The sequence below is a fragment of the Mesoplodon mirus genome (genome assembly GCF_964341445.2).
Source record: "Mesoplodon mirus genome assembly, chromosome: 3".
Classification (NCBI taxonomy): Eukaryota; Metazoa; Chordata; class Mammalia; order Artiodactyla; family Ziphiidae; genus Mesoplodon; species Mesoplodon mirus.
Genome location: NC_138978.1, coordinates 153,063,939 through 153,086,719, shown reverse-complemented (window position 1 = coordinate 153,086,719; position 22,781 = coordinate 153,063,939). Strand labels below are relative to the sequence as shown.

General features: G+C 54.8%; 3 protein-coding genes across 4 annotated transcripts in view; 1 reads left to right on the top strand and 2 right to left on the bottom strand.

Annotated features, from left to right (window-relative positions):
* The window catches only part of ADORA1 (adenosine A1 receptor), a 35,187-nt gene extending 31,371 nt beyond the window's left edge, over window positions 1-3,816 (top strand). The window contains exons 2-3 of one of the 2 annotated variants that reach the window (XR_014293566.1): window positions 841-2,195; window positions 3,781-3,816. Coding sequence is in view for 1 of the 2 variants with exons in the window: in XM_082616046.1 (XP_082472172.1) it covers window positions 841-1,480 (640 nt within the window). In the remaining variant the exon portion in view is untranslated. Of the gene's footprint in view, window positions 1-840; window positions 2,811-3,780 lie in introns of those variants that run through there. The other variant, XM_082616046.1, reaches the window with a different exon arrangement.
* Window positions 3,817-4,260: 444 nt separating this feature from the next.
* On the bottom strand, window positions 4,261-11,582 carry MYBPH (myosin binding protein H; the record flags this gene model as incomplete). Its single annotated transcript, XM_082616041.1, has 9 exons — window positions 4,261-4,530; window positions 4,679-4,815; window positions 6,053-6,212; window positions 6,829-6,968; window positions 7,151-7,346; window positions 7,726-7,814; window positions 10,221-10,388; window positions 11,139-11,273; window positions 11,381-11,582. 9 exons carry the CDS (start codon window positions 11,580-11,582, stop codon window positions 4,315-4,317), a joined length of 1,443 nt encoding a protein of 480 aa, XP_082472167.1. The 3' UTR covers window positions 4,261-4,314.
* A 3,577-nt stretch (window positions 11,583-15,159) lies between these two features.
* Window positions 15,160-21,936, bottom strand: LOC309799299 (chitinase-3-like protein 1; the record flags this gene model as incomplete). Its single annotated transcript, XM_082612251.1, has 10 exons — window positions 15,160-15,363; window positions 15,562-15,678; window positions 16,236-16,418; window positions 17,008-17,131; window positions 18,201-18,322; window positions 19,061-19,211; window positions 19,967-20,023; window positions 20,544-20,745; window positions 21,681-21,710; window positions 21,912-21,936. 10 exons carry the CDS (start codon window positions 21,934-21,936, stop codon window positions 15,160-15,162), a joined length of 1,215 nt encoding a protein of 404 aa, XP_082468377.1.
* Window positions 21,937-22,781: the final 845 nt, after the last annotated feature.

Below are 22,781 nucleotides of genomic sequence, written 5' to 3'. Positions count from 1 at the left end.
GCATAGAGGTAGGGATTCTTAATCTTACTCCTAGCACAGAGACCAATGCCTGGCACAGAAAGCACGCAAAAATGAATGGATACACCCATGCATGCATGCATAAACCGGAGTCCCTTGCATGTAGTCCTCAATGAAAATCAGTTTTCTTTCCTGAGAATAATTCCCAATTAGCTTGGGGGTGGAGAGCTGGTTCTTGAGATCAACCCCTCAGGAGATAAGCACTGTACATGACTGAAAGGGGAGGCGAGGTAAGGATGGAGGTGGGAGATGGGGGCACTGGCAGAGATGGGACACAGCCAAAAGGAGGGGGTGGGGGAAGGCTTTTTATGATAGTGTGTCAGCTGGCCCAGGGGGAGGGGTGGTTTGTTAATCACCTTGCTGTTGTGGTCAGTTAGGAAGCACAGCGCTGCCACACTCCATGTGGTCTTGGGCAGAACACGTGACTACTCTGAACCTCAGTTTTCTCAGCTGTCAAATGGGCACTCATTCTGCTGGTGCTTTTCTACCCCATGGGAACTGTCACGAAGCAATGATAAGGTCACCAGTGGGGGTGCGCCAAGCACATGTGAGCACTCTTTACTTTGGTAATTTTAGTAAAACTCCTAAAGGAATTCATCTGTTATTTTCTTCTCTGTTTTCTCCCACCCTCAGCAGTAGACATGAACCAGTGCATTGCAAGTTCTGGCCTAAATTTTAGATCCCAAAGACTTGACCCTCTAGCCAAAGACATGTGCCTCCCCACTCACTGGGCCCTGGCTGAGCAGGGACCTCCTCTTAGAGACCCCCAGGGGCTGGGTGAACTGAGGAGGGGACCTCATACTCTGCCCTCCTCTCCCCCAGGTACAAGACAGTGGTGACTACCCGAAGGGCTGTGGTGGCCATCGTTGGCTGCTGGATTCTCTCCTTTGTGGTGGGCTTGACACCTATGTTCGGCTGGAACAACCTGAATGCAGTGGAGCGGGCCTGGGTGGCCAATGGCAGTGTAGGTGAGCCCGTGATCGAGTGCCAGTTTGAGAAGGTCATCAGCATGGAGTATATGGTCTACTTCAACTTCTTTGTCTGGGTGCTGCCCCCACTGCTGCTCATGGTCCTCATCTACCTGGAGGTCTTCTACCTGATCCGCAAGCAGCTCAACAAGAAGGTGTCGGCCTCCTCTGGCGACCCGCAGAAGTACTATGGGAAGGAGCTGAAGATCGCCAAGTCGCTGGCCCTCATCCTCTTCCTCTTCGCCCTCAGCTGGCTGCCCCTCCACGTCCTGAACTGCGTCACCCTCTTCTGCCCTACCTGCCATAAGCCGAGGCTCCTCATGTACGTCGCCATCTTCCTCACACATGGCAACTCGGCCATGAATCCCATCGTCTATGCCTTCCGCATCCAGAAGTTTCGGGTTACCTTCCTTAAGATTTGGAACGACCACTTCCGCTGCCAACCTGCACCCCCCATTGAGGAGGACCCTCCAGAAGAGAGGCCCGACGACTAGACTCCACCTCCTGCCCCCAGCTGCGCACACCTGGGGCATCTCAGCCCAGTCCTCACCTCCCTACTGTCTCCCTTGTCTCCCTGACTCTTCCCTACTGGCCTTTGGGCTGGGAGTGCCCTGCCCCTCGAGGTCCTGGAGGAGTTTTGGGAGGGCAGTCCATGGGGAAAGAACGAGGTACCCTGAGGGGAGGAGGAAAGTGGCTTGAGCCTCCCCACCTGCCTGACCAGCCCACAGGCAGCCCAGCGCATCAGGCTGAGTGGGGCTTGGGGACACTGAGACTGCCATGGGGCCCTGTGGGCCGGGAGGGCAAGCTCAGCTCCCATGGCGGGAAGGGAGGGGAGTCTGCTTGTCTTAGGTGGTAGTGGTGCAGCCCTGGGACCAAGTTTAAGGAGAGGAGAATATCCCCGCCAAGATGGAGGGAAGGAGAGAAACTAGATGTCCTGGCCTTGTTTTCTCTCCTGTTCTTTAGCAGAAGGTGGCCAGAGCCACTGACAGGCAGGAAGCAAGGAGCCTCAGTCCCCACCTCCCAGAACCCTGTGCTCCTGGCCATGCTGCATGCCAGGGTGCCTGCTCTCTTTGCCCTGGGGATTCCAGGGTTATACTTGGGAGAGGCTGAAAGAGCGAGTCCAGAAATAATTTCCAGTATTTGCTTTATTCTCCACTAGCCCTTGGACCTGAGTGGGGGCTCCGAGCTCTCGGGAGCTAATGTGGAATGGTAGGTGTGGGCCTCAAACAGCCACTGGGAGACAGTGTTGAGCCCTCAATTCTTGCCCTGAGCCTCCCATGTAGGAGACTTGGAGTGTAACTGCCTGTCCTCTGGGCCACCAGCTCTCGGTGATGGGCATGTGCCCTCCTAGGTGACACCCATCTCTGTTGCTTCTGAGCCAGATGGAGAGGAGAACCCCAGACATGCCAGCTCTTGGGAACATTCTGCCTGCCTGGGGAGTGGATGAGGAAGGGAAAGTGGGCTGCTGTGGTCACGCTGGGATGAAGTGTGACAGGGTGGTCAGGCCAGAGGAGACTACCCTCCTGGGTGTATGGGCAGGAAGGTCTTACCAGAATTTAGGTACCCTCAGTACCCCTGACACTTAGCACAGTGTTCATGGGCTTTGAGGCTCTGTTGCAGAGTCTAGGCCTTTAGACTAAACCCTTGGGGAAGGGTCCACTCCTGGCCAAGCCCAAAGCTCCTTATACAGAAGAATGAGGGGCCAGGTTCTAAGTGTGAATAGCAACTCCAGACATGATTCCAGGCCCTTCCCGCTCTCAGAGGTGGGATATCCCCTGACTCCCAGGGCGGGCCACTTGACTAATAAAAGACTGTGAACCCTCATGGAGAACGTAACCCACCACTGTCTGAGGGCAACAAACAACCTCAACACAGAAAACGCAATGGTGGGGGGTGGGGAGAGGTGAAGGGAGGGGGGACTTGGAGGCATTTGGATCAAGGAGGGTTCCAAAGAAGGGTGTGTCTGTTCCTATAGTTATCCTCTTAGGGTAGCAAACTCTGCATGTGAAAGGAGATCCTAAAAAATCTGGGAAAACCCCTTGACACTGCGAGCCCCCTCCCACTGGCACCTTCCTCATGGTGTCAGAGGTGGAGGCCCCCTCATGGTGACACATTCAACACCCCCTTCATGGTGACGCAGTGCCGCCCCCATCATGATGATGCTCATTGTCACAGAGGCCCCTACACTGTATCACCACACACCTTTATTCAAGTGCTTCTCGCGCAGTGTACAACTCCCTGCAGAAGCGCTCCAATCTTTGCACTTTCCAGGGCCCCTCATATCCAGGAAGCCTGGCCTGGGGCCTGCTAGGCAGGTACCAAGGAGCAAAGCCATCAGTCATCACTATGGAGATGGGGACCTCTGGCCTCCGTGGAGCTTGATTCTGGGCCTGGCTGCCCTGAACCCTCAGGCCCGCAGCACCTAGCAGAGAACATGTTTCATGAGCCCCTGCTGTTAGGCAGAGCTGGGCTATACGTGCCTGGCTGAAGGGGTGATATGGGGAGTACGAAGCAGTACCCCTCTTCCTTTCCCAGGCCTCCTTCCCCTTAGGCCCTTGGGCCCAAAGCCCAGGTCTCAGCTCTGCCCACTGCAGCTCCAGGATACATCCTCACTAATCCAGGGCCTCAGAACCACCTGGGGAGGGCAGTCAGGGCATGGATGTTGCCCCTACTTTTCTGACTGAGAAAACAGGTCCAAGGGAATGCCCTGGCCTAAGGTCTTTCAGAGCCAGGACTAGATCCTGTCCTCTGACCATCCACTGAATCCCTTCCACTGAATGCCCATCCCTTCCAGGCCTCACCAGCATCACCCTGCCCTGCAGCGTCTGTGGAACACCCCCAGGACTGTGCGTGTTCGTTGCCTGTGACTGCAGATTTGTGCTCAGAGCTGGCTGCCCCCTTCCCTTCTCACTCCCACCCCTGCTCCTGGCCTCCACCCCCAGAGGCAGCAGATGGAATGCATGCAGCCATTTACCTTCCTCTTCATCACAGCCTCCACCAGTGGCTCTTCAGTGTGTGGCTGAGGCTGGGAGAAATTTGAAGGTTAGAGCTCAGGGAGGGGGTGGGTGTCTGCTGGGGACCCGAGTGGGAGGTGAGGGGGGGTGTGAGTGAGTCTCATGCCCTCACCCCAGTGATCCATCTGTCTATGAGGCAGACTCTACCGCCTACTTTGCCCACATTAAGCCATCCTCCCTCTTGGAAAGCCCTTCTGACAGCCTGACCTCGATTTTCACTACCCCTGTCTTGCCTTGATTTTCAGCGCTCAGCCTCGTCTAGTCCAGCAGGAGAAGAGGTGGCTTCTCCTGGTCTCCCATCCGTTGGAGGGCTCCTAAGGAGTGACCCCTCTCAAGCCCTCACCTTTGACCTCCAGCCGGCAGTCCACAGACGCCTCCCCCAGCACATTGACGGCCTTGCAGGTGTAGACCCCGGAATCGAAGGGGCTGGGTTTCCGGATCTCCAGGGTGCAGACACCTTGCTCAGAGAGGGCGCGGTATTTGGGGTCACCCCGGATGTCCATGTTGTTTTTCATCCAGATGATCCTGGGCTGGGGAAGCAAGGCCAGAGGAGAGCTGGGAAGTTTGTGGGCCAGGATGAGGCTCTCGAAGGCCATCCTTCGCTTAGGGAAAGATGCCTGGGAAGATTCTTCAACACCAGTGCCCCTGCCCAGGGCACAACAGGGCCCTGCCCCTCACCTTGGGTGATGCTCGGACACTGCAGAAGAGCTGCGTGCTGTAGCCAGGGGTGGAGGTGTGGTCAGCCAGGGGCTGGGTGAACGAGGGGGCTTCTGAGAAGTCTCGCTCAACAAAACTTTTAGGTTTGGCCACAATATCTGGTTTTGAGGGAGAAAGTAGGGTGAATTTGAGGTTACAGGAGGAGACCTCTTAAGACTGACCTCATCCATTTTCTTAAAATCACTACAGCTTACACTTAGGTATCCCATTTAGTCTACACAGCATTCCTTTGCAAGGATAAATTTGTCATCCCCAGTTGACAGATGGAAAACTATGACCCTTCATAGATGAGGGACTTGCCCAATATCACGTAGTGAGTTTGCGGCTTAAGCAATGGAAGGTCACATGATGACCACGGCTCTCTGAGCAGAGAGCTGGTGGTCTGGAGGAAAATTAAGGGTGAGAGACAATCCATTTCATCCCTGCCTCCTCCTCTGGAACCCCATGGCAGGACCCTAGGCTCCTGGGGTCTTTGGGAAGCCAGGCACAGCCAACATGCAGGAGCTTAGAGGCAGAATGTCTCAAAGAAGCAGAGGAAAGCCGAAACTACAGCTGGGTGAGTCACAGAGGGGAAGAGAGAGGGGAGTGGGCAGCAAAACCAAACAGATGAGATGATCTTGGCTGAAGGTGGAGACTAAAAACCCAGGGATTCTACATTTCATTTCTGTTTGTCTTTGGAGACTTGACTGGCTTTCTTCTTTTAAACGAAAATGTCTTCCTAATTCTGTGCAGTTCAGGCTAGTGTGTGCTTTCTGCAGCCCGCACAGACGGTACGGGGGAGGGCCTTGGAGCACACAGGGTGACCGGGAGAAAGGGCTTGGAATTTCACATTTGACGCAAGAGGACCATGTGACTGTATAGAGACAGTAAATACCCATATCTCTCTTGTCCATCTATGTGGTGTTATATTAGGGTCGGGAGTTTGCTTTTAGCAGACTCACCAGTCTACCTACCCACACACATTGCCCTTCAGAGTAGCTCCCTTGGGACACTGCACAGGAGACCCAATGACTGCTATGATGTTGGCAGCCATACGGCATCTTTAGAATAAGTGCACAGCCTCCCAAGAGGTGCTTCTCATTTGCATGGGTTTGCTCTGATGTGTTTGTTATAATCAGTCAACCATATCCATTTCTTTACAGTCACGCCGTGTGAATGTGTGCGTGTGGGTAGCTGTGGAGTGGGTGTGGAGAGGGCAGCAAAAGCTCTGGCAAGTGGGCACCCGTGAGAAGCACACAGGGAGGGGTGCTGACACACCAAGGAAAAGTCAGAGACAGGGAGAAGGGTCAGCATGGCAAGACCTAGCTTGGTTTCCGGTCTTGGACCCAGACCCACCTGTCTTCTGGATGTGGGCGAGCTCCTTGGTGACGGCCGCCGAGGCACTGAGTCCACACCGGTTTTCCGAGAAGACTCGGAAGGAGTAAGAGTTACCCACGATGAGGTCTGAGATGGCGCAGGTCGTCGGGTGGTAGCGTTCCAGTACTGTGAACCATTGCTGCAAGGACCCTGGGCCTGTCATCCTCACCTCCCCCCCTCCCCTCCCCCTCCCTGCTCCCCCTGTGGCCTCTTCCTCAGAGGGGCTTGTTCCACACCCCAGCCCTGGGAGGCTGAAACATCCAGCTTTGGGTCTGAGGGACTTTAAATTGGGAGAAGGAACCCCTGGGAGAATGTGACCTTGCTGGGGTCCTCAGAGAATTCTAGAACTTTACTGGTCAAAGTGTGGCCCGAGGTCCTGCAAAGTAAGAATCACCTGAGAACTTCATAGACGTTCAGGATCTCAGTCCCCACCCCAGACCCACTGAATTAAGATCTGCATTTTAGCAAGATTCCCAGGTAATTCATATGCACATTACATTTCCAGAAGCTCTAGAGCTTGAAGGGCCTCCGAGAGCCACCCTTGCAGTCTTCAGGAGGAAACTGAAACCCAGAGATGAAAGAGATTTGCCAAAAGCCACACAGGGAGTCAGGTTAGTGGTAGGCAGACCAGAGCTCTTCAGTCCGTGGACTCTTAGTGGACAGGCCTTCCCAGACACCTAGGCCACTTCTTCCCCCCCAAACCCAACCCCAGTCAGACCTTCCTCTTCCCCGTACTCTGCTCTAGCAGGCCTCACCCCTGTCTTTTTGTCTGCCTTCTGCACTGTGTAGCCCAGGAGCTCTGTGTTGCCTGTGTCCTGGGGTGGTGTCCACTCGAGGGCAGCGTTGCAGCCCCAGACATCCAGTAGCCTGATGCTGCTGGGGGGTCCAGGGTTCTCTGTAGGACCAGAGTGTGAGAGAGAGTGAGGGGAGGGCTGGGCTTGCTGCAAAATCCCCCCAACCCAAGATCTGGCTCGTATCACTCTCTCTTGGCCTGACCCCATTGGCCATCAGTTCTGGGGCAGGAGGTGAGGTCTCTGGGTCCCCAGCAAGTCAGCGCTGCCTCCCCTGGCCCCATACCGATCACCAGGATGTCGATGGCTGCCTTGGCCTCCAGGCCTTCCAGCTGTACAGTGAGCTCATAGCAGCCTGAGTCGGAGCGCTGGGCTGAGCGGATGAAGAGGATGGAGTCCTGGTCCCCGGTGTGCACATTCACCCGCTGGCTGTCCAGGGCGTGACCGTTGTGGGTCCACGAGGCCTGAGGCTTGGGATTCCCCTGGGAGGGAGGAGCCCTCAAGGTGAGCGCAGAAGGCGCCAGCACCCCCACACCCACTCAGCTCCAGGGATCCCTGTGCCAGGGGAGCTGGCCCCATTGGCCCTTCCGAGCAGGGGCAGCAGAGGCTAGAGCCACAGGTGCTGCCTAGAGCCTCATTCTCCGGATGTCCAGCCAGCCCCGGGGCCACCTGTCCTGTTCACCGGCTGGAGAATCACAACTGAGTCATGTGTACAACAGAGGGAGGGTGAGGCCATCTTGGTGGGTGGGTCTCAGGCAGACCTCCACGGGGATCCTGACATTTCCTGGGCTCCTCTAATACACCTCAGACGGGGGCCCTTATTTCACCCAAGCTCTTATCCTGGGCAGGAGGCATACCCACCTGGAAGGGGATTTGCAGGTTAATCATCTCTCCCACCTGACGGACATAGGTCTGACGAAGGTGGCGGGGAACGCGGATCTTGGGGGCCTCTGCATTAAAGCGAGAGGCTAGGCTTAGCACAGCGGGGGGGGGGTGCTGATTGGGGGCTTCTGTGGCAGGGGCAGGGGACAACTGGAGAAGGCTGCTGGCTGGGCAGGAGGTCTCCTGAGTGTGCTCTGAGGCTGCTTCCTTGTGGACAGGGCAAAGCTCACGCCCCAGATCCAGGGACCCAAATCCCCTGAGGCCCTTGGGGACTTGAGAGCCAGGAGGTTCCAGGAGGGCAGGGCCTCCACGGTGTGAACTAGTAGGCATCCCGGGCACTCCCTTGGTGCCCTGACCCTGCCAGGCTGGGATTTGCCCTGCAGCTCTGGTATTCCTGGGCTCCAGATGGACCCCAGCTGGCTCCCTGGCTCCCCCTGGTGGGCAGCATGTGCTGCGCCTGTGGGCCTGCATTCCCTGGAAGGGGGGCAACACTGTCCTCCCAGTCCCCCTTGCCTTTCTGCTTTGAAAAGCTCAGGCCTTCAGAGAAGCCCCTGTGAGGCCCATTTGCCCACTGCTCTGTCCCCAAGCCATATGGGAGGATTGGGATCTTTCCCTTTTTAAATGAAGCCAGAGCAGACCTACCCCCTTCCTTCTCCCTTACTCCTGCCACTACCTTTCAGTCTGCGGTGGGGAAGTCCTTCCTGACACTTTACTTCAGCCCCATGCTACGGTAGAGAACCACCTTCCTGACTATCACCTAATCAGGTGCAACCACTGAAGCTGTTGGGCATTCCAAGGGATGCTGCAACAGCCCCTGCCACCATCCCCCTGGGCGGGAGTAGGGGTGGTGGTGGCTGAGGCTCCTCAGTGGCAAACAGGTGTCAGCAGTTGGTCAGTGGCACGCAGGGCAGAGAGGGAGGAGACAGAAGGAACACGGCGTCTCTGAGGATTAGCTGTGCAGGCACTTGGCCCTGGGAGCATCAGGCGTGGAATGTTCCAGGGGCAGCTGCAGGGGGCCAGGAATGCTTGGCAGCTCCAGGTGGCTGAGGAGGGACAGCTGAGCAGCTGAGGATTCTGGACAGGGTCCCCACCCTGTGCTGCCCATGAGGGGGGCCTAGCTGGCTGCTCCTTGTTTGTTCACAGCTTCCTCCCTTCTTCTCTCCAGGAAATCCCCTTCTCTCCTGCCAGAGGAATTTTAATGGAGTAGAGGGTGCTCTGAGTCTAGCTGCCTCCTTCAGGGTTAGGCCTTGAAGGAGAGGCCCCTGGCCCCTGCAGGCTCTCAGAGTCTGAGATCCCTGGGCCCTGAGGAAAGGTCCAGGATGCCCACCAACCCCACTCACCAACAAGGAGGGCTTCCTGGCACTCCCAGGCTAGAAGCAATGAGTCCATATTGAGCTGCCACCTGGGACCATGTCTCACCCAGGCTCAAAGGAGGGGAAAGTCCTCTGGTTTTGAAAACCACCAGAAAAAGACTCCCTGCTGCCTGGTAAGACATGAACTGTCCTGTGTGGGAGTCAGGTTCTGGGACTGCCACTAATAGGCTAGGTGACCTCAAGGGAGTCCTGGGTGCCTTTGGACCTGCTTGGCTTGGCTGGACAAGCCGTGACAGTCTACAATTCTACACTCCCAACCCCCTGGTTCCCACATCTCTCAGACCTTAGAGTTGAAAAGTATTTCCTTGAATCCAGACTTGACCCCCTTCTGTGGCCATGAAACCCCCTCTGTCTGGAGGCCTTGTCCAGAATTATGGGGTCAAGATGAGGAGGGGGGAGCAAGGAGAAAGGTGGAGAAGGCCTCAGGCCACCTGCTGGCCTATGTCTCTTGTCACCCTGGGGCTCTGGGCTGTCCCCAGAGACCTTGGATCAGACCAAATGACTCACTGCCATTAACAGACTGAAACCTGATCAGTCCTGGGAGGACTTGAGGCTAATGCACCCTACAAATAGAAATCTAGCAAGGGGACAGCAGCTGGCCTCCCAGGTTCCCAGTGCAGCACTGGCCTCTGGGGATGGAGAAACCTTCACCGGCCTTTTGCAGGGCGTTAATCTTCTTCCCACTAGGGACGTGGTGCAGCAAGAGGCAAGCAAAGACTCCTGTCTGGAACCCAGGCCATATGAAATGAGCAGAAAATGAACTTCCATGGCCGCTGAAGGAATTAAGTTAGCTAGGGAGAATGTAATGACTCTAAACATTGGGACTCTGAGGCAGGTGACCTGGGGAGCTTGAGCTCTCACTTCTGGAGGTCAGGAAGCTTGGGGGCTGGGCCACTCAGGGAAATGGCCTCTTTGACCTCTAGAGGCCCCTTGCTGCCGAGGAACCTGGGACTTTCTTAAGGCAGAATGGCGATAGCAGGTGGCTTGTGCACGTGAGTGTGGGATGGGGGGAAATGACTGCCCTGTTCGCTCTACCCATTGGCCTCAGTTTCCCCATCCATTAGATAAGGTGCCTGGGAAGGGCTGGGGAGCAGGATTTACCAATGATCTTTTGGACGTGGACAGGCTCGTCCAGCACTGCTGGTGGGCCAGCCCCTGCCGAGCTCACTGCAGCCACACGTACGAAGAACTTGTCACCTACAGCCAGGTTCCGCACGGTCTGCTGGGTCACCATCATGGGCCGGGAATTCACAGGCACCCACTCCAAGGCTGAGAGAAATGAAGAGAGTGCAAGGTCCTGGCTCCATGGCTGTGGGCACCCTTCTCAGTGGGGCTTCCCTTCTCGCTGATGATCTGAGGAAGCTGACCTCCCTTTCTGGGACTTATTTCCCTTTGCCTCCCTGACTTCTTGTTGTCAAATGGCATCAAAGACACCTGATGTTAGAACCCTTGAGGGGTGGCCAGAGATGGGTTTGCCGGAGCCCAGAGAGGGTTGGACACATTTGCCAAATCACACAGCAAGGTAGGGGCAAAGGCAGAGGCCAGGCTGAACTTGACTGCCACGGAGGTGGATAACAGGATGCTGGCATGAGGAATTTGGCCAGAGCCGCCCGTCCCCTATTTCTCCTCACTGTCTCTTACAACTTACCCTCCCCCTCAGCTTCTTTTGCTGTCCACCTCCTGCTTGCCCTCCCCAAGGAGAGTCCTCTGAGACTTAGCACCTCCTTCCTTCTCACAGAGGAGTGCCCCACTGTCGCCTACCCTTTTATCTCTGTTACTCAGAGGCTTCCTGGAGCTGGAGGACAGGGGGCCTCCTAAGGCCGTTTGGACATCCTCCTGCTTTCAGAGGTGCGTTGGTGGAGCAAGAAGCTGTATGTGAGCGGCTTGAGCGGACTGCTTCCTCTCCCTCCTTCTGTATCTCCCCTTGGACTGACCCAACTGCAGAGTCTGGGGGCTTGTCCCTGCTGCCCTCTAAGCCCACCTCCCCTGGGTGTATGCAGGGCTTAGCCCATAGCTCACCTCCCTCTCGGCGGAGTTCCAGAACATAGCCCTGGAGCCCCAGCTTCCCTAGCCTCTCCGGGGGTTCCCAGCTCACAGTCACCGAGCTCTCTCTCACGTCCTCCACAGCCAGCAGCAGCGGGGCACTGGGGACATCTGAGGGAGAAGCAGGGGGAGATAAAGAGGTTCGTAGCCAAAAGCTCTGCCCGCACCACTCTCCGCCAAGGCTGCCTCCCTCCTCCACCTGCCCCGCCTCTTGTCACCTTCACTTGGAGGTGCGGGTTTAGAGGTTGCGGGGGCAGGTGCCTGAGGGGCAGGCTCCTGTGGCTTGGGAGCCTGCTCTTCCCCGGTAGACTTCGGTGCTGCCACTGCTCCAGAGGGCTCTGTGGTGGGCACATTTGCAGACTCAGAGGCAGTCTCCTCCGGACCACCGGCAAGGGCTTCACGGGTGGCTTTTCCTCTCATTGCAAGGATTGCTGGAGGGTCAGGCTGGAGAGCGCAGGGAGCAGCACTGGAGGGTCTGTGATTCCAGGGTGCCTGGGACACCTAGGTCCAGGCTTATATAGTCAGGGGGCTGCCCCACCCCCAAGCAAATGATTCCCAGCTGTGGGGTCAGGTCAGGCAGGGGGACTGGGGGGGTGCGTGGGGAGGCGCTGAAGCCAGGAATAGCTCTGGCAGAGGATGGCAAGGGTCCCCTGAGGAGTGCGCGGCCTCGTCCATCACCCCGATTGGATCTCAGCAGGCAGAGTTCTGGTGCCCAGATGGGAGGAGGGTACAGATCGGTGAGATGGGACATTGCCAGGAGCCTGTGCCAGGGGTCAGGGCAATGGGAACAAGAGCTTCCATCTAGAGAATGAACCCAGATCAGGCTCTGTGTGTTTGGCCTCTGGGGGATCACTTGTGCCCAGGGCTTCTCAGCTTGGGTGCTGGGGTCCAGACAGCCTGAAACAGCCTTCTCTTGGGAGCACTCCCAGCTTTGTCCCTGGGGTCCCACACTCCCCTGGTCCTCACGTTCCCTGGGAATTCTCACTTGTGCTGTATGAGGTTGAGGGCCTAGAGAGGGAGGGAATTGGGATGCCCAAGGTGGGCCTGATTGGTGGAAGGTCCTCTAGCAATGGGACCCAAGGAAGGGAGTCTAAGGCCCCTGGTTACCCAGCCTCTCCAATCCCTGCTCTGGACCTCAGGTTCCCCATCTGTTGCAGAGAGCACTATGACAGTCCCCTAGCCCTTGGGGGTAAAATCAAGTCATAAGACAGGTCTGGAAGAGACCTTGGAGGAGGACAGCACTCTGAGACGTACTCTTCGAAGCAGGACATCTGCATGCCACGAGGAAATGAGGCAGGTACAACCAAATTGCTAGTCATTGTGTCATTCATCCAATAAAACAGTAAGATCGGGAATGATTTAATAAGCCTGAAAATAACGTGTGTCAGGGAGGAGGGGAAGTAACGAGAGCTCTCACTGCTGGTGAGAGTGTAGATGGGAGCAATCTCTTTGGAAAAAGTGAGACAGTATCTAGTCAGATTGAAAATGTGCAAATTCTATGACCCAGCAGTCACACCCCCAGAAACTCTCACACCTGTGCCCCAGGAGACAGGCATGCAAACGTTCACAGCAGCATTGTCTGTAACACCAAATCTGGAGAACACAGCTCTCCCTCAACAGGGGAATGCATAAATAACTGTGACATGTGTGTGCCCCTCTAAACCAAAAATGGAATAAAATGAGCAAACTTCAGCTACGTGGTTGATCTAACAGACATAACGGGGAGCAAAGGAGCCAGGCACAGAGAGCGACAAGACCCCTTTCATATTCAATTCAAGCACTGGGAGCACCAGCTCTCTTCTTCAAGGGGCGTCTCTAGCGGGTGAGACCACAAAAGAAGGCAGGGAAGGTCAGGATAGTGCCTGCCTCTGGGCAGAGGGACAGGGATGTATGTGACTGTGGAGTTTCATGGGCACTAATGAGGCCTCATTTCCTGTCCTGGGTGGTGGTTACACAGGCTTTCACTATATAGGAATCCTTTAAATTAAACAAATACATTTTATGCACTCTTTAGCTTGTATGATATATCCCATAATTTAAAAATCAATACACATGTAATTTATGTACGGCCCTCGGTGGCATGCATGCTCTCCCCCTGCCCCGGGGCTTGGGGGCACAGGAGTGTGGCCACCTCTCACCAGTGGCTGTCCTTTTTGGGGAGAGGCAGTGGAGGGCCTGGGGAGCCTCCAGATCCTGCCCCGCTTGGGTGCCCGTGCCCTCTGCCGGGTGACTCAGTGTCCTGCTGGGCAGTCCTCCAGGACTGGAGACCCGATCTCTATCCCTGGCCTCTGACTCTGCAGCTATAAGTGAATGTGACTAACTCTGCAGGACCCTGAGTCAGCCCTCCAGAGACTGTCTCAGGATGGGGGAAGGGTGGCCAGGGGAGGTAGGGTGGGGGTTGACTTCCCTGGAGGACTCACAGCCCCTGGCTTTTAAAGACCCCTGTGTGGTAGGGTAGGCAGTGGGCAGGGATTAGGAAATGCTTGGCCCACTGGCCAGCAGTGAAATGCCAGGTACACCCTGAAGCTCTGGCCAAGTTCTCACTCTCTTTTCCTTTAGCTTGGCGGTGACCTTGGGATCAGTTGCATCTGCCCCGCTCCAGCTGGTTCAGATTTCAGGGAGGCCGATAGGTCTTTTCTTCCCCACACCTCAAACCAGTGTCACAAACCACTAGGCCAAGTCACAGATAATCCAAACATCAGGGAATCCACAAATAAATTCTCTTTGGTTTTGGAGCATGCAGCTGAACTCTCTCTAGATACAAGGCATGTGTGGGGCTCTGGGAGTTCACAGAAACTGCTGAGAACCTCTCTACTTCATAAAGGCTGGAAGGCTGGCTGATCTGAGCTCATCCCGTTTGACCCATCCCGTCCCATCTGGCCCCCACCTCGTGTCCCAGGCTGAGCTGAGGAGTCTGGATCTCTGCATGGGCTGAGGGCTATGTCCTGAGAGGGGAGAGACAGAGGGCTGAGTTACAGCCCTAGGACACCTGACTGATTTCAGTCCAGCAATGGAAAGGGTTCCTCTAAGGTAATGAGCAACTGGTCACCGAGAGTGTGGGGGGAGGTTGGAAGGCTAGCTCTCAAGTCCTGTAGAGACTCTAGGCCTGGGACGGAGGGAGGGTGTGTGAGATAACATAGGTGTCTCCTTCTAGCCCTGAGAGTCCAAGGTCAGGGGTCTCTCTAACCTGACCCTGTGTTGGCTCCTATACCTCCCCGAGGTGAGAGGAGATGAAGGGTTGGTGTTCAAGGGTTTCCTTCCTAGTTCCTGCTAGCCCCTGGAAACAGAAAAGGCTTCTTTCAACAAGAAACTGTATCAAGAAGTCTGGACGACAATGAGTTTAAGATCTGGAAGCCCATCAGCCCTCTTGGGTTAAGTCCATGACTAATGGGTCTGGTGATGCTTGCCTCTTTTGGGGACTTCCTGGGGCCCGGCAGAGGACAGGCTGGTCTCCTTTTCTGCAGCTCAGGACTACCAAGCCTGAGAGAGAGGAATCCAGAAGAGATGGGAGAGGTGAGCCCCGTGGGTCCAGTGGGACCGCAAAGATAGACTGAAGCAAGTGCTAATAACTGGTGAGCCCCAGTGCTTTATGGAGCAGCTGCAGAATCAGGAAAGGGAAGTGGAATGGGGACATGATTATGTTCCTGAGTAAAGGTTCAAGTTGGGCTTGGCAGAGGATATAGTTAGTGTGGTTGCTGCTTCTTGTAAGATATTTCACTCTGCAGGGGTAGAGCTTGCCAAAATGGTGTCCTTAGGCATAGAGGCCTGGGGGCAAGGGAGTTGAAGAAATCTCCTTGTGTGGGGCTTGGAGTTGTTGAGCATTCTCCTTAATCAGAAGCTATGTGCTGACCTTGTGTCTTACACTGTGTTGGTCCCACAGCCCCACCCCTACCTGCCTGTCCACCAGAGCTGAGTTCAGATGGCAGAGCTGTGGCCCTCCGCATGGGCCCAAGGAAGGGAGACTGAAGCTCAACAGGGGACCCAGCAGGGCAGGTGATCAGGCTCCTAGCCAGTTAGAGCCAAGCGATCTCTGCCCCACTGTGTGCCCAAGGACCGAAGGCGACACCTCAGCAAGCGCATCCTTGATGGCACTGGTGAGAGGGAAGTGCAGATTCTGTCTGCAGAAGGTGCCCTGAAAGTCCTCCAAGTCCAGGGCCCACACCATGGCGCCAGCCAGCTGCCTGTTCCTCAGGTACCGCACCTGGCAGGGAGCCCCAGAGCAGGCAGGGCTGGGTTCCCTGGGCCAGGGTGCTTATGGGGGGCATGCTATCTGGAAACCTCCCCATGGGAGAGAAAAGCAGACACCTGAGACCCAAAACACCTCTGTAGCCAAGCCCCACCCTCAATGCAGGGGGCTTCCCTCCCCGCTTCAACTTGGGGTGTGGCCTTAGGTACGTACCTTGTTTCTGACGCTCTCCTGGTCGTCATACCCCACCCACTGGTTGCCCTTAGTGGCGTAGGGGACCTGCTGACCAAGGAGTCTATGGACCGTGGCTCCGCGGAGGAAGTCACAGATCTGAGCAGAGAACAGGGCAGGGGTGGTGTGGGCAGCTGTGCTGAGACTTTGCAGGTCACCAGGGGGACACCACTGCCCAAATCTCTCAGCCCCTTGCTTCTTCCTGCAGGCTACATCTTCCCCTAGAGACTGCAGGCTTCACACAACTTTACTTAAAACAGATGCAAAGATCCCAGGATTCTGTAGCTGCTGTAACCTGAGGGCATTATGGGGGCTCTGATTAGCTTCCTGCATCTTAAACAGGGATGTGGGAAGTAGTGCTTTGACACTGAGGACCGGCCCAAGGCAGCACAGAGCAGCAGAGGATGGACCGAAACAAAAGAACCTACCTCTTGGCCATTGCTTTTTCCTGGGCTAGAAGGAAGGCCCCAACTTGGTGGCCAGAGGGGGTGCAGACAGGATGTGCCTGACCTCCTCCTCCCTCTTCTCCAGAGTGCTAGGTCTACTGGAACATTTTTTTTAATTTCCAAAGGAGTAAAGTGTGGGTGGGATGGGAGGCTCACCTTTCCCGGGGCTGCGGGTGCCCTGGGAAATCTTACCTTCTCCCCAGCTCATACCTCATAGTAGGCGAGGGTCCCTTTCTCCTTGGTGAACCGGCCTGGTATTCCTGGCCCTGAGGTCAGGGCTCCCACATCTGTCTTGGAAGAGGCCAGGGTGAAGCTCCTCCCAAAAGTGGGGATACCCATCACCAGCTTATTGGCCTGGGCCCCCAGCCTCAACACACAGCTCACAGCGTAGTCCTGTGGGTGGGTAGGGCAGGACAGTTTGAGCAGTTAGATGCTGGTGGTCTAGGAGGGGAAAGGTTGTGCAGTTCCCACTGCTGCCTTGAAAGGTGGAGTTCCAGGTCTAGATGCGTCTGGAATTCCCTTCCTTCTGGGAACCTATAATGTCAGTCTAAAAAACATTGTGTAATTTCAGTCTTGAAAAAAATCCTCTTAGGTATAGGAAGGGATTATTACTGTTCGATAGTTGCAGAAATCTGGTGATTGGCCCAGGTTACACAGCAAACAATGGCAGGTCTAGACTAGACTCTTACCCTCTCAGCCCCCAGCCCTCTTTGTGCTCTCTTCAATCTGCCCTCTGCCTTCTCTAGGTCCACCCTACAGGCCCATCAGGAGATGTCCTGATTCTTTATGGAAGTATCACCTCCCCAGTTGCCAGAGCTATGGAGAATGCATAACCTTTGGGCCTCAGTTTCCTCATCTGTGAAGTGGGCCCTATAACCCCTCCCTTGCAGGATTACTGAGGTGTGGAGAGGTTGGTGTCTGAACTCTGGCAAGTGGCATGTCTGTGGTCCCCTCTCAGCCCTCCCTCCTTTGGGACACTCACAGCATTGCTGAATCTGTCAGAACGTGTATCTTTCTGGCCTCGGAATAGGGGGCTGTGATGTGCTATGGTCTGGCGCCACGCTGCATGAAAGTCGTAGGTCAAAAGGCTGATGAAGTCCAGGTGTCTGTGGAAGAGTGGATGCAGGGCAAGGCGAAAAAAAGCGCATCACCCTAGCAGGATGTGAGCTGGAGAAACAGGCAGCCAAGAGAAAAGCCATTAACCCAAAACCCAGTAGAACCCAGTGACCCGCTCTCTAGGTTGCTGGACCACCTCCCTTGTGCCACACTGGGAAGTGGGCTCAGGGTCCCACAGGAGCATTCAAGGCAAGAATGGGGTTCTTCCAATCTTCCCCCAGCACACAATTGGGAGCTGGCCTCCAACACACGTCACCCCCTCCACTCCAGCCACATTCATCTTTGAGAAAGCAGATTACAAGTGGCATCAACAGCTAGCCTTGTCGGGAGAGAGCAGGACCAAAGGATGGCCTGAACCTATGATTCCTCCTGGTGGGGTGTAAGGTTTCCACACACAAAGGTGGGGGGTCTGCAGGTGGATTGCATGAACATGAGCTTCAGGTGTTTGGGGCAAATGGTTGAGAGCCACCTCATTCCCACCCTCTAAGTGATCAATTAAAGCACCACGTCTACACTCCCTAAGACCCTAAAGAAGGTTCTAAAGTCAAAGCAAAGAGCCTTTGTCTCTTACTCTTGGGTTTCCTAAGACCCATGCCTTTGTTCCACCGAGAGATCAGCCTGCTTGGCTGGGGACTGCTCATTCTCACGCATGAGGAGGCAGGGTGAGGAGGAGGGGCAGGGTGAACAGGAAAGGGAGGGGGTCACCTGCATGTGACAGCACCTTGAGGACTCCCCAGCAGCCTAGAAATGAAAGGTATCATTACTGCTGCCTTGCCCCTCCAGAGACTAGTGACTGGCTGGTTTGTATAACTTTCCCTACTTCCTTTTCCACAAATACATACATTCATAACGACTTTCTCAACTGAGCGGCACAATACCCCAAATGAAAAGGACGGATAGGGATTGTTATGCCCCGTCTGACAGACGGGGAGGCTGAGGCACACAGAGGGGAAGTGACTTGCTCAAGGTCACACATCTTTGGAGAAACTGGGACTAAAAGCCCAGTCTTCCGATTGTACATGGAGTGCTAGGGCAGAGTGCATCAGGAAGGAGATTCACCGGGATATCTGGGCGATGTCAGAGCCTCTGTCAATGGCAATCTTCCCAGCAGACACTGCTGCGCTGAGCAGGAGTCGCTCTGCTCCTGCCTGGGCTTCTCTTGCAAACTCAGCCTTCGTTTCCTGGTGGGGAGCGAGGCAGGTGAGTGACAGCAAGCCTTGAGGCGAAAGATCTCTGAGCATGTCATTGGCCTTCGCTGTCTGCTGTAATCTCCAACCTGACTGGAGCTCAGTGGGAACGATAAAGGGGTCTCATCCTCAGACTCACCCATCCTTTTCCTAAAAAACGGTTTGGACCAATCTCATCCCAACACCCCATGCATACTCATCAACACTCAATTATTCTCCGTCCTGGAGGGACCCTGAGAATAGAGAATGATCCCACTTGGTCCACAGATGATGCTGGAAGATATTTGCCTGTTGGTCTGTGCTTTGTTCAAGCTTATAAATGAGAACAGAAAATTAAAGTGATTTATATGGTACCGTGAACAATTTGTTTAAATGATCACTCTTCCCCTGGGGGAACTGAGTACCTCTGATGCAGTGCATGCTGGGGAGTGGGCAGTGTCAGTTTGAGAATGAATAGAGGCAGTGAGGAAGGGGTGCTCCGCTTAGTGACCTCTGCCTCTTAGAACCCCACCCTACCTCCCACTGTGGTCAAAAGATGTCTTCCTTGCTGTGTAAGATCTCAGGACACAGGCTTGTTTGTCTTATCCCTGGTCCAGATCTCAGGACCCTGCAGCAAAGAGGCCTCAGTCCCCCTTTGCCTGCCTCAGGAGAATATCTCTGAAGACAGCTTCTGCCCTCCCCACTCCCTGAAGCTCCCTACCTCCCTGCCCTTTTCCCTGACCCAACCAGCACCTTGACCAGAGTGGTGAGATGCTGCTTGTCTCTCCGCCCAGGGTAGAGCCAGGCTAGGTCCAGTCCATCAAAGCCATGGGTCCGCAGAAATGGTGGCACCGACTTGATGAAAGTTCTGCGACTCCAGGTGTTGGAGGCTATTTTGGAAAATCTAGAACCAAAATCACCCCAGTAGAGGGCTCAGTACCAATACGCTGGGTGCCTTAGCCCTCTGGAAGGGTCTCTGGGGCTTGTGGAGCTGGGAGTCTGAACCCACACAGCTCTAGGAGGGCATGGTTGGGACAGGACCCACCTCCAATTATCTTCGAAAGACCATGTGCTTTGGAGCCAGTTATCCCTGGTTCTATCACCTACTAGCCAAGCCACTTTGAGCAGGTTATAACCTGAGCCCCAGTTTCCTCATCTGTAAAATGGGCATAAATATAACATCTCACAGTGCTATTATGAGGATTACATGTGATAATGGTTGGATAGGATGCCTGACACATAGTAACAGCTCAGTAAATGAGAGCTGCTATGGCCATCTTTGCCCCCTTTTGAAAGTCTCCTCCAATTCTACCCACTCCAGGATGTCTTCACAGGGTCTCCACTCCCAAATTTCCCATTCATTTCATCTCTCTCCTTCCAGCCCTTAGGACAGTATCCCTCGCCGCCCCAAATTCCTTTGTTTTCATGTCTGAGAAGTAGTAAAAAGAACATTGGCTGCCACCTTGCTGTGTGACTCTTGACAAGTTCCTTTCCCTCTCTGCGCTCTGATTTCATGGTTGCACATGAGGCAGGCTCCTGACAACCATTCAGGCCCCTGTGCCTGACCAGTCTGGGGTCCCTGTGACCCCCATCCAGTGGATGAGGAGAAACCTATGCCTCCTCCTATTCCATCAACCTCTGGGGGATGAGTCATCCTGCCTTTGAGAACCAAAGTTCCATCCTCCAACAGATAGAAGGGTCTTCAGGTTGGGATTCCTGTGGGGCACAGGGAGGCAGGAGGGCAGGGGTTGAGTGAAGTTGCTGTGACATGGGGTGGCCCCATGTTTAGGAGGTTGCATCAGGCTTCCAGCTTTGGGTGGGAGGCTGAACCAGGCCTCTGAGGTCCTTCCAACCCTGAGATTAAGTATTCTAAGACTTTCTAAGCATTTGTGGCAGTTACTCTGAAGTATGTTGCCCATATTTGTTCCCTCAGTGGGGAAGCCAGGATATGGCAAAATAGAGTCATGAACACTTTCTCTGTGGAGAGGCACCCTCAGAGGATGGAGAGGGTTCCCTTTCCCAGGGGAGCTCAGCTGTGCCTTCTTCTACAGTCTTCTTCTACACCCTGACACCTGCCCTCATCACTTCTTCCCACTTAAGCCAAGGCCCTCCAATTCTCCACCCAGAGGTGAGTACTGGGGACCTCGCCCATCCTCCTGAGCAGGAGTACTCTGCCCTGAGACCAGCCCTGCTAACCCTCCATCTTCCTCCTTCCCTGGCCAGCCAGTGGCCCAACCTGTTCTTGAGTGTGTTCAGTCTGTCATAGAGCGTCCCATCATTCCATTCCCAGGTGTCGATCTCATTGTTGCTTATGTTGGCAAAGCTGTAGATGATGTGGGTACAGAGGAAGGGATCGATGGCGTCTGGGAAGCAGCTCCCATCACCCTCCCGGTACTGGGACCAGCTGGTGTAGTAGCAGATCAGCTTGTATGCAGCACCTGAGGAGAAGGCCAAGATTGAGCCAGGGACCCTCTGGCTGAGCCCTGAGCTGAGCACTAATGGGGTTTTGGGGGGCGGGGTTGATGGGCAGAATTGTGAGCAAAGTTAGAATTCTAAATGGAAAGGGCTGGCTCAGGGGAGTTCTCTGATGAAAATAAGGTCTATTTTGAAAATGCTTAGAAAAGATCAAATATAGTAGATAAATATACTGCAGACTAAGAACAGAACACTGTATGGGGTCGGGGTGGGGGGTGCTGATGAATAAAGATGAAATGGGACTTGGTACAAGTAAAGAAGGCTTCCTGGAGGCAGCGACGTTGAAGGAGAGGAGGGACCCAGCCCCAGACAGCCATATCAGAAGACCCTGGCCTTCAGGCGAGAGTCTTGCAGGACCTTCAGTGGAGTCCTTGACCTGAGAGGCTCTGGCCCATCTCTTCTCTGCCTTCCTGTGGGAGTGCCCCTAACTTGTAACCCACCCAGAATGGCAGTCTTCAGGCCCCTTCAGTCCATCCCCCCAGCTGGGGCACAATATCCCAATGGACCAGGAAGTTCCTCCTCCCCGCTCATTCTAATTTTTCCTGCTGCAAAGTAGGCCTTTTCTGCCCTCTTGACTGTGGAGGAATAACAGTGGACATCACTCATCCATGCTGCTACTGGTCTCCTGTTAGTGGTTCCCAGTAAGCGATTAGTTGAAGCCTTCATTGAACCTGAGCCTTTGAAAGTTTTTAATTTTCAAAAATTTTAAATATACAGAAAAGTAGAGAATAGTATAGTAAACACCTATATACTCATCACCTTGGTTTAACAAATGCTAATATTTCTGAACCATTTGAATCACAGAAGAAACTGGAAAAGCGCTACCTTAGTGGCAAGGTCCCTTCCACACAGCACTCACCACACCCCCACCTCCCATGACTTAAAAGGGGTTACTTACAGCTCTGGAGCAACACCAGGACCACAAAACCTGAAGGGAAATCCAGGGTGAGACCCCCTGCAAGTACCTCCTGCTCTTCCCCCTGCTCCCTGCACCCCTCACCATAAAGGAATCAAGGGCCTCCTCACACCAGCCTCCTCCTCTCTCTCCCCCCACCGACTCTGCTACCCCTCCCACAGCAGGTAGGAGGCCAGCCCCTCTGTGGAGCGGCTCTGCGGCCAACCCAGAGACCTGTCTGAGCCACCCTCAGACCCATCCTGGCTGCAGCAGAGGGGGGCACGGCGTGGCCTCTTCCTTTGCCCTCAGGCTCCTGGTGCCCAGCTGCCTAGACAGGACGCTTCCCTAGGCCTCCAACTTCATCTTATACCTGTCCCACTCCACTCCCCCGCACCCCAAACCATCCCATGTCCAGGAACTGAGCTGTGTGTCAATGAAGGAACTAGCAGGCTGGAAAGTGGGGGAGGAGGAGCACTGTGGGCCGCCTGAGGTGGATTGAGAAACCCTGGAGAGTTCTGAAAACTTGGGCCAGGTCTTCCTGAGGCACCTTCCAGCAGAAAAGCCATCAGGTGGATGATCTGGCGGCTCCTGTGGCCAGTAACTCAGCCTCCCACTCACTTTTCTCCAAAAGCTGGAAGTTTCTGGGCTTTTCTGGCAGCCTCTACTTTTGCCTCTCCAGCCCTCTGTCCGGGCCCTTGGCCAGGTTGAAACTGGGCACAACTGAGTTCTGTAACCAGCAGTACCCCCAAAAAGGCTGTTATTCATTCTTTACCTGAGCCCAGCAGCACCCTGCCTGACCCACTCTCCCCCTCTCCAAGCTGTTTCCCACAGCTGGCCTGTGCTGATTATTTAAAAGAAAAGCTGGAGAGGAGTGGGAAATTGCTGAGAATGCTCTGAGACCTGGTGCTGTTTTGCTTCCTTTTTGAAATGCCCGTTAAAATGAGTATGAATCTGGCAAGCCTGGGGCTGCAGCAAAGTACCGAGGAGTAAAAACTCAGGGAACTCTTGATTTCCTCCAGGAGCAGATAATCTCAGAAGATCAATAATCTCCACACTCCCGGCTCCTCTCTGTTGAAACTTAAGTGTAATGATGCCACCCCTTTC